General features: G+C 32.5%; 1 protein-coding gene across 1 annotated transcript; it reads left to right on the top strand.

The window, feature by feature from the left end:
* The first annotated feature begins 414 nt into the window (after positions 1-414).
* Positions 415-1,247, top strand: LOC111411227 (zinc finger protein AZF2-like). Its single transcript, XM_023041780.1, has one exon. The coding sequence runs from the start codon at positions 415-417 to the stop codon at positions 1,192-1,194; it is 780 nt and encodes a 259-aa protein (XP_022897548.1). The 3' UTR covers positions 1,195-1,247.
* The last annotated feature ends 11,011 nt before the right edge of the window (positions 1,248-12,258 follow it).

Raw genomic sequence — 12,258 nt, 5'->3', positions numbered from 1 at the left:
CATTCCATTATATCTTGATACACATGCAATAACGTCCTTGAAAATTTACCATAGTAATAAGGGGCCTAAATTTCCGGTTCGAGCAATAGATTGTGCTGCAAAGAAAAGATTTGTTAAGATCCCTAATAAGAGCATTAGTTAACACGTGTCCAAGAAAGCTTGTAACTAGGAACATGCTTCGATTTTACTAGGATTCTGATCAACTTAGGATTGCTCTTATTAAATTGTGAAAAGTCACTTAATGACATTAATTAATTCCTTAGTAGTCTACTCTAATTACAACATCCCACACCTTTCCATATAAACCCTAAACAGTAACTCCAGAATCCCTCACTCTAATTCTCTCTCTCTTACTCAGTCCATAAATTCCACACACGTACACAGAATACACACAGTGAAGCCATAAATTCATCCATGGCGAGCATTCAAACCAACGAGTTTGGCACTCTTTGTTCTCAATCTAGCAGGAAAAGAAACCAAGAACCAACGGAGATTGAAGAAGAAGCAGCAATTGCCCTCTTGATGCTATCTCAGGACAAACGGAGTTGGCACACTAGCCCAGCCACCAGTGCTGCCGCCGTCGTTGAAATCATAGAAGATGTACTGAATCCCGCCGCCACCGCAGTCACTACCACTAGTGAAAGAACAGCCGCTTTAGCCTCCTCCGATGATGACAAGAAATCAATGGAACCCTTTCCTCCTGCTATTGTCGCTTCTCCGCTGGACCAGAATATGCCGTACATTTGTAGTGTTTGCGGCAAGTCCTTTTCGTCGTACCAAGCACTCGGCGGCCACAAAACCAGCCACCGTGATCGATCTCAGTTCGCCACTACTGCAATCACCAGCAACTCTAATATCTCCTATCTAAACCCAAGCGGTAGGATTCACAAATGCAACGTCTGTAACCAGACTTTTACCACTGGCCAAGCTTTGGGTGGCCACATGCGGAGGCACTATGAAGGCGAGATAAAGGGCGGCAAGAAAACCAGTGGGGTCACATCCAGGGGCGGCGCCGCCAGCCAATGCAACAGCAATGGGCGCACCAGTACAGTCGACTTCAACTTAAACCAGCCTGCGTTACTGGAGACTTACTCAGATTTCACCCTTTACATTCGCCAGAATATCCAGGTTCTTGGTGATCAACACAAAGTAGAAAGTCATATTCCTTTCAAGAAACAGTGTTTGGATGAATGAATGTACTATAGAAAATTGATCCAGAAATTTTATGTATTTTCTGTAGACATATATTCTTGGGGATCAATTGTTTTTATTCGTTTAATCAAAATAGGTTTAGATATATACATATTTGATAATTAGATTTTTTTTTTTTATGCTCTTCTTGTGATCGTTCTTGAATTTTTATTCATGTGCTTGACTGCAATATTGAATGGAATTAAACACTAAGATGAATATAATTTTATTTATTTATTTTTCATCTTCAATTTTGTAAGTACTAAAATCTAGTTAATTGACCAATTTGTCTCAACTATGCGTTGTATCTAGAATACGCAAGTCAGAACTTTTCACAGACAGTTTTATACACATTTATGACTGGAACAACCTAACAAATTTGTATTCTACAAAATATAATCTATTGCAAAATTAAATAAAGATGAACAACATAAATAACGTGGTAAATTTCTAAGAGAAACATCCACGGACCCCATGCCACGGATAAAATAAGTAAAAAATAAAATAAACCCACCAGATTTTTAAGATTCAACTTCAAAAATCAAATTTAAAGTTTATTTAGCCCTTGTTTGGCCCCCATTCTTGCCAAATTTTTATGCTTGGAATAGTATTTTTTTAAATAATGCGTGGTTGAAAAAGAATGAAATTTTTTTGATTTGCGTGTAATCTTATTTTATGAAAGATTGTGTGCCTGAAAATAAGAGAAAAAACGGAATGAGAATGAGAATGAGGGCCAAACTATACAAAAATCAGGTTATAATTATTTTTAATTTAAAAAACATATGTATTATATATGTATCCCCTAACTAACAACCACACCTATCCAAACCTAATAATCCTTCCAATTCAATAGACCCACCCAACCACCACCTTTTCTCACTCACTCTTACACAAGGCTGGATATGGTCCGGTTCAATACAATTATAACGAGAACCGAACCAAATCTGAAATTTTCGAGTATTTAGTAAGTGAAATCATTGGGTCCAAATTTAATTATAGAGCCATTCAAGTTCGGTTCCATGCGGTTCCCAGACTAAGTATTATAATTAAATTTTTTAATATTTACAAAGCTACATTAATTCAATTTATGACATGTTCAATCTTAACTCTTATCAATTTTATGTATCTTTTGTATCTCTCTTTTCTGAGTTTTTTATAAACTTGATTGTTAAAATCACAGAAAAAGGAAGATAGCGAGCTTACAATAATTAAGAAAAGCGTTGTTGAGTTTCAATTCGATTTCTCCCAAACGGTAGAAACGACACTACGGTAGAGTAATAGATTTGGATAAAACTTATGTCAATTTGATCAAATTGGCTTTGTACTGAAAATTAGAAATAGGAAAATCATATTTTTGATTTTGAGTTAAATTAACTAGATAGGGAATTTATTTAGAAAAAATAAAATAATTTGACTTATTTAAAATAAATTAAATAAAAAATTAGGAAGATTCAGTTATTCGATTATTGATCTAGAACCGAGAATCGAATCGGACCTGACGGTTCTTGATTCAGATACCTATTCACGTATTTAACTTAAGAAGGATTGCTCAGTTCGGTTCGGTTCGGTTCGGGAGTTTTGTCAAGCCTTACACGCACAACATAACAATCCGACATCCAATAGGCTGATCATCATGCGCAACGGTGATGGTATCACCATAGCGCTTTGCAACGATGATGGTATCTGCACATCGATGATGGTATCAGCAACGCTCACATTCTCCAAAGCAACAATTGATAGGCCGATCAATGTGCATAGCAGCGATCAATTCCTTCAGCCGATAGGTCGATCGTCGGGACATTGCAAATCAAGTTTTCTTGTTTCTCTTTCTTTTTTTGATTTTGGGTGGCCGGTGTTGGAGGTTGATTTGTGGTCTATTGAAAGTGCAGATGGCGATGACAGGTTTGGGGATTTTGTTGGTTGGGGTGGTGGCTATGGTGTGGTATGGTAGAGGTGGATGATATGGTGGATTTTATTTGGTGTAGGTAGTGTTTACTAGTGTAGGTAGTGGTGGCAATGGTGGATGCTGATGCAAGGGATTGAAGTTTCGAGTAGAAGTGGAGGTAGTGGTTGTTGGAACTGGAGATTGGGGATGGGATTTGCGATGATGTGTGTGGTAGAGGTAGTGGCAGTGGCAGTGGCGATGAAGGTAAGGTGGTACAGACTTTTTGGTTTTTGTTTTTGTTCATCAATTTTAGATTGTGAGGTAGTGTTAGTGGTGGTAGCGGTGTGGCAGTATTGGCTTTTTGGGTTCTGTTTTTGTTTTTGTTTGTGAGTTTCAAATTGTAAGATAGTGTTGGCGGTGTGACAGTAGCGATGGTGTTAGTGGTGATTCTCATCGTGGAGGTTATGGGTGGGATGGTATGGGGGTAGGCTTGTGACTAATTGTTTGGTGAATTATGACTATAAATTGGTTAATTTGTGACCAATAAATAAGATATGACTAATTATATGAGATCGTGACTAATAAATTGGATATTTTGTGATCAATGTGACCAATAAATAATATGTGACCTAAATATTTAAGTCGTGACTTATAAAATTTATGATTTATTATTGATAAATAAATTGTGAGCTATAAATTTTTTAACTTGTGATCGATCAATAAATTGTAACCCATAAAATTTTTTATTTGTAACTGTGAAATAATTTGTGATCTATAACATTTTTAATTCGTGACTGAAAAATAATTTATAGCCAAATAGTATATAACTGTGACCTTATTATATTTTATAAATAAAATAAAGTTAATATCTAATTTTTGAAGTTTTAAATATTGTTTCTTAGTTTTGAAATGAGTAATACTTAATCTTTTAGATATAAATTTTTTCATAAAATAATCAACTATCAAAAAATACAATAATTTCAATTTTGTAGTTTCGTAAAATTAACAAAAGCAAGTAAAGAACAACTCCCTCTTTTCCTTTCTTCTTTTGACTCGTTGGGAAAGTGGAATCAAACCCTATGATCTTGACTTTATTGCCACTGATCTTTGAGTATGATTATATCATTCACACTTAGGTATGTTATCTTCAATTACAGCTGAAGAACATGATTTTTACTTTGAGATACTTCAATGGAACATCAGCCAATCAGAGGTAAGTGGAAATGATCACAAGACTTCAAAACTTGTTGTTGCAAGTTTGTCAAACATAGACAGAAACATCTCTCAATAATTTTCTCCATTTATATAGAGGCTCCATCAAGGCACGAATGTTTCTTACCTAGAATATGAAAGTTTTGCAAGGTAAGAATAATGTACAAATATGTTTGATATGGTCAATAATTGAATTAAGGAAAGTTTTGTTTAGCTAAAACAATATTTTCTTTTTTTAATTATTTGACCAATCAAACATATCCAAGATGGTAAGTATATGTTCCTGTATATACTGCTATAAGTAAGTAAAAAATATACCTCTTTTAGGATTTGAAAACTCTAAAAAACCATAGCTAAGATTCTGCTAGCCTATAGTATACAATCATTCTTGACTAACTAATTTTGTTTTTGGACTTGTAATTTAACACTTTTTTGTACATGTTTTGACAGATAAAAAAAATCTATAGGTCATAATTTATTTATTGATTACAAATTACAAATTTTATAAGTCACAACTTATTATATGATTACGAATTAACAAACTTTTAGGTCATACATCATTTGTTGGTCACAAAATATCTATTTTATTGGTCACATATTATTTAGTAGTCACACACTAACTAATTTATAGGTCACGATCAAACAAATAATATGAGACATGGCCACCACAATTTGTGACAATCGCCGCCAAAATCAACACTAACACCAACGCCGTATGACAATGGCCAGCACCACCACCACCTTCGCCATCTCAAATAAACTAACACCACCACCAAAAATCACTGTGATCAATAAAAAAAAAATACCATGGCACCACCGCAACCACCACCAAAAACCAGGCTAGCTCACTACTACAACCACCATAGCATCACCAACATCACAACCACAACCACCACACCACCATGAGAACTACTTTCACCGTCAAATAAACTACAATTAACAATGCCACCACCATCCAAAGTTACTACACAACCATTCCAGCAAAAAACACCACCACACCATAAACACCACTAACTGCAAAGGCCTAGTGAACTCCGGCTATCATCATAAACACAACGAATGGTATCGAAATCTCACGGCTCGGGATCTCTCAGCACCACTCTACCTCTCGAAATCTCACAGACAACTCCATCATCGCTACGCAACGACGTCGAGCAACACCACTCTCAGATTAACATCGCCATCAATAGCCATATACCTCGCACAGATTGATATCTGATGCTTCCTCACCTTGTACATTTCTTAGATTTACGCTATGCATTGCTCCACCTTGTAGATTAATGTTGCTCGTCACTTCACCTTACACATATCGAAACCCCATGCTTCCCTCCCTCTTGTAGCTACTCTAGTGTGTAGTGCGTGGTAAAGAGACAAAGACAATGGTGAGATATAGTGGCGGAGGCAGATATTTTGAGTTAGTGGGGCACAATCAAACTTGTCAAAAAGTGACGAAAGAATTTAAATATTTGATATCTTATTACAATTGTTCTCTATGAGTTCTCATGCTTTGATAGCATTCCATAATGACATTATTTTTAATATTGTCAAATACATCATTCTCAATATATGCAATCAAACTATCATTCAATCATTGATCCCCAATTCAATTGCGCAAACGATTTTTAACAATTGACATTGCAAAAAATGCTCTCTCAACTATAGTAGTAGCCACGGGAAGGACTAAGGCTAATGTCACAATCTTGTAAGTTAATGGATAAACTTTATGTTTGTTTTTCACAACCAACTTCTGTGCAAGACCACTAAGGTCTTGTAATTCTCCAAAATCTTCATGAGTGCACATGTCAAAGATATATGTATCTAGTTGATCATCAAGTTCCAAGATATCTGTCGCATCAAAATCTACCGGATAATACTGACATAGTCGAATCACTATTCTTGTCAAAAGCAGCAAATGAATTATTTGGACACAAACATGCAACACAAAGGAGCAACTCACTGTTGACATCTAAAAAACGATCATTCAGCTTTTGAAGTTGCATATCAATGATGGCATAAAATATTTCTACACGAAAATGATGCAAATTTGTCACTGTGTCATGTCGTGAATGACATGACCTATTCCGAATCACCCTAGTAGACCCGAACGTGACGTGCGCCGATGATAGATGCTGACTAAATGTCAAATCTATCCCAAGGCTGACTATGAGTTACTTCAAAAAATGCAACAAAATCAAATGTTTATATAAAACATAATGCGATGGGCCCAAATTATTTACTTCATGCTTCATCAAAATGAGTTATAATATTCAACATGTTGTGTGGCTCTCAATTCAAAATCATTAGGCTCTTCTAGCTAAAAAGAATCAATTGCAACCTGTAGGAAAAATTATGGAAAAATATAAGAGTTGATAGCTCAGTGAGTGGAGAAATTCAAAAATAATTATACTTTTTCAATTTTACATCTTTATTGAAAATCGAGTTCATATCATTGAATAACTTGCAAGATAACATCATATAATTATAGCCAAAATGTGAGACATTCACATAACGTGGTAAAATATCATCTCAAGTCATGATATAAACATAAGCTAGTAATCATACTATAATCTCATCACATCAAATGTACTGAAAAATTCATCAAATATGTACTTTCTGACTAAAATATGTAATTCGTCCATCCGGCTAAGAACTTTTACCACGGGTCTTTGGCCGCTTTTGTGAACGAAAGTCGGTCTTAAGACCTCTGGTAATCAATTCTAGAACACGATCAAGGCCCCTCTGTGAACTATATGTACACAGTCAAGACCAATATCCAGTCAAGACCCCTCCGTGTAGGATAGAACACGGTCAATGTCCATCTGTGAACTAGAAGAAATATATAATCATGGGTACTTTTCTGGCCGATCTCAATATCACATATGTTTCACATACTAAGTCATAAATGTACCACAAGTAATCTTTGAAATTCCACATCTATCATAATAAAAGAGATTTTCATAATAATCATATAATCGAACATATAATTGCACATACCTTGATAATATACTTAATTTATAAATACTTTAAAAATATTCATATTTTTCCACTCACTAAACTATGTTCGCAAAATCAACTCGATTGGTAAGCTGTCCCAATGTCAGTATTGCCGCCTGAAATATAATATAATTTTTAAATCAACAATTAATTATTTTAAATAATTTCAATAATTAAATAGGCGATAACCAAACTTAATCATTTCACGTTTAAGCGATTTCTACAGTCTCTTTAATCACTAAAACTAATTTTTCTTTCACTTTACTCAATTTCATAGTTTATTATATTTAACCCTTTCAATAAAATTGAATTTAGTATAAAAGTCTAACAACTATAAAATTAAACATATCTTGACAATAAGTAACTTTTTACTTACTTTTCAAAATTGAGGAATTCAATTTTGACTTTTCCTTTTTCGTTTTTTTTTTTCTTTTTAACTAATTTAAGGTATTACAAAACTCACCCCTCAAAAGAATTTCGTCCTCAAAATTCAATTGACTAAGATTGCACATGTAATATAAATAGAGAACACCTTTGATCCTCGCTTGCCATAACGTCTCATTTGTTGAATGATTACTCCAACAAACTTTTAGTCCCAAAATTTAATCTTTCCTATGATACCTTTAATAAATTCCTAAGAGCCAATATATGATATTCTTGTCTTTTCCTTTTCCCAACTCTTAGGAAAACTCAATTATTTTCCAATTTAAAGTTTAAGATACTACTTTTCTCCAAATCTTCACCTTACACTATAATTTAAACTATTTTCTAATCACATTCTTTTTCTATAACAATTGTTACATATTAAGATCTAACAACATTCTTTCGCCAATTTCGTTATACTTCCTTGGAATATTTCAATATTATATATAACCTCAATTATAGTCACTTTTGTCTAGTTTTTATATGTCAGTTCCATGAAAATAAATAATTATCCAAGTCTCTCCTTTAATTAACCAATCATAGTTGATAGCCTCTCTTTTGAACTTGTCTTCTTAGTGTTTGACATTCTATCAAAAGAAGATGTAAAATGTAATTTAATTATATAACTTCTTACAACTAACCAAAGATAGATACTCAAATTCCACCATGTAATTAACAATATTGTCTATATATATTTTTATAAATTTATCTTATGAACTGACTGTATCTCTTAAAAAGAATCTTGTAACCTTTATCAATCTATCCACAATGATTTAAATAATATTTTGTCTCCATTCCGTGTATTTGGAATCCCCAAACAAAAAATATTTGAGGGTAACTACCTCCATTCTAAATTGACAATATCTCCAAAAATTCAATTATTCATGATTTTCTAAAATTCTAGTTATCCCAAACAAAACAATTGAGATAGCTTAATATGGTGTTATTTTCCTTTAATTCTATATCACCTACTAAAAATGTATACACAATTTCCATTTCCACCATTTCAAATAAAATCTACCTTAAAGTCTGATGATTGAAAATATTGATATTTCTCACAATGTGATGACAAAATCCCAATATAACCAACTTCAAATCATGTTTTAATCATGCCTCTTCAACAATCAACAGTATCATCCATAATTTATAAGTTTACTTCAGAATACTTCCTAAACATTAACATAAATCATTATCGTGAATCAATCACTTATCATCTTTAGATATAAGAGCAAATATTTCCTCAACATTTCGTGATAGCAAAACTTTTGACATTTCTATACTCATATATATTTTGTTCTTTCTTCTATGAAGAGATAATAATAACATTTAATCATGAAAATCTATACTCTTAGTCCATAAATGAGTCGTTGATCTGTCATCAATGCATAATCATTCTTGTATAAAGACCTTTAATTGGGATAATGTAACCTAAAGATACCGTCCCACAATTGAATAAAATTACATTAAATGATCACCCTAAACTTCAAGCTATTCAACATATCATCCATATATTTCATCGCAAATAGATCTCAATAAACATTGAATACTTTATACGTGAAATCCAAAAATACAATTGAAAACAACCCAAAAATTGCAACACTAAAAATTTATTAAATTCATCTTAACTTCAAAATTTAACTCAAAGCTATAGAATATAACACAATAATCCAACGAATGGCCTTAACAAAATTAATTAACTTAATAAGCCAAATTTATCATCACATTATTTTGCTATAGGTCAACCATTATATTCATTTACATGTTATTCACCATATCATGTTATGATCATGTAACCTTGGTATTTATCGTCATATCATATGACCTAAAACTTTTAATTATATCAAATTTTCTTAATATCACAAGATAATAATCTTCATATTTATCACGTGTACATTTCACACATCAATACATCTCATGTTAATTTCCCAATCTCAATAAATCTCAACTCTACCATTCTTTAACTTTTTTTAAATTTTTTTTTTTTTAGTCACATAACGTACCTAAATGCACATGTCCATTTAATTCTATTTCTTAAGCAACAAATTACCCACAATAAGCGATCACTTTTAATCTATCCCTATTTTACCTATAATCCATGTAATTAAACAACTCTTAAATAATTGAAATAATTGCAATCACCTAAATGTTAACCCCTCGACGCCTAAAATATACAATGACACATTGCTATCTATCAATTAACAAATTATCATTTTGTCTTTCACAATTTCTTATCATATAGCATAAATATACACCATTATGACTTCCATTATCATTCCATATAAGTGGCCACAAATCACCACAAAATTTTGATAAAACTAATGACCATTTGACTTCCCAAGATAATTAAAATTCTTCATTGATTGTCTCCAATTACACATATTTTATTATTTTTCTTTATTTATTGTGCAAGCTATAACTAAAGATTTTCCTATTTATACATAAAAAAAATCATGTAGTTCTACATATAAATTGATAATTATGTGGCTGTAACATATGTAACTTCGAATGCCCCGCAAAATCATCACAATCTGTTCAAATCTTAATAGGTTACATACACACATAGTTCCAACCCAACAACTAGTAACATTTCCAACCATCAGATCATTGTAACTACCATACTTACATACTAGTCATTTCTAGATCTGTTAAAATTATTTTCCTAACATTTTTGGATCCATACATTTCAGCTCGAGAGCCCGTGATTTTTGCCACCACGACATGTGACCACACACTGAATTTACATGATATGTCAATGCATGAACTACAAGGACTTTCAAAACTTTATAACCATGCTCTGATGCCACTTTGATACAACCCGTTTCGAATCACCCTAGTAGATCCGAAACGTGATGTGCGCTGATGATAGATGCTGACTAGATGTCAAATCTATCGCCAAGGTTAACTATGAGTTACTTCAAAAAATGCAACAAAATCAAATGCTTATGTAAAACATAATGCGATGGGCCCAAATTAGTTACTTCATACTTCATCAAAACGAGTTATAATATTCAACATGTCGTGTGGCTCTCAATTCAATATCATTAGGCTCTTCCAACTAAAAAGAATCAATTGCAACCTGTAGGAAAAATTACGGGAAAATATATGAGTTAATAACTCGGTAAGTGGAGAAGTTCAAAAATAATTATACTTTTTCAATTTTACATCTTTATCGAAAATCGAGTTCATATCATTGAATAACTTGCAAGATAACATCATATAATTATAGCCAAAACTTGAAACATTCACATAACGTGGTAAAATATCATCTCAAGTCATTATATAAATATAAGCTAGTAATCATGCTATAATCTCATCACATCAAATGTATTGGAAAATCCACCAAAAATGTACCTTCTGATTAAAATCTGTAATCCACCCATCGGGCTAAGAACTTTCACCACGGGCCTTTGGCCCCTTCCGTGAACGAAAGTCAGTCTAAAGACCTCTGGTAATCAATTTTAGAACATGGTCAAGGCCCCTCTGTGAAGTATATGTACACAGTCAAAACCAATATCTGGTCAAGACCCCTCCGTGTAGGATAGAACACAGCCAATGCCCCTTTGTGAACTAGAAGAAGTGTATAATCATGGATACTTTTCTGATCGATCTCAATATCACATATGTTTCACATACCAAGTCATAAATGTACCACAAGTAATCTTTGAAATTCCACATCTATCATAATATAAGAGATTTCCATAATAATCATATAATCGAACACATAATTGCACATACCTTGATAATATACTTAATTTATAAATACTTTAAAAATATTCATATTTTTCCACTCACTGAACTATGTTCGCAAAATCAACTTGATTGGTAAGCTGTCTCGATGTAAGTATTATCGCCTGAAATATATTATAATTTTTAAATTAACAATTAATTATTTTAAGTAATTTCAATAATTAAATAGGCGATACTCAAACTTAATCATTTCACATTTAAGTGATTTCTACATTCTCTTTAATCACTAAAACTACTTTTTCTTTCACTTTACTCAAATTCATAGTTTATTATACTTAACTCCTTCAATTAAATTGAATTTAGTCTAAAAATCTAACAACTATAAAATTAAACATATCTTGGCAATAAGTAACTTTTTACTTACCTTTCAAAATTGGGGAATTCAAGCTTAATACTAGAAATCACTTATTTTTAAACCACCTTGTCGAAATTTCCTAATTTTTTTTTCTCTTTTTCTTCCTTCTTTTTTTTCCCCCTCTGTCTTTCCTCTTTTCTCTTTCTTTTCTCCTAGCTCTCGGCTTCTCTCTATGTGTAAATGAAACGGATTTGTTTTGGTTGGGTAATGGATTAACTTAAGTTTGGTGGATATATATAATATTTGTGCTTTATTGGCTGCTTGAAATTCTATTTTATTTTCTAATGGTCTTTCACTTCCTCTTGAAACATATTTAGTATTTTCTGGTGGGTTATTATAAATATTATAAGCTCCTCTTGGAGGATAATCATATCCATAAGTTAATATCTCATGTTTTATGGTTCTATCAAAAGGTGTCTCATCAAAAGATTTATAAACATTTTCATCATCC

The sequence above is a fragment of the Olea europaea genome, chromosome 15 (genome assembly GCF_002742605.1).
Source record: "Olea europaea var. sylvestris chromosome 15, O_europaea_v1, whole genome shotgun sequence".
Classification (NCBI taxonomy): Eukaryota; Viridiplantae; Streptophyta; class Magnoliopsida; order Lamiales; family Oleaceae; genus Olea; species Olea europaea.
Note: the sequence above shows the minus strand (reverse complement) of the source record. Positions and strands in the feature narration are given on the sequence as shown.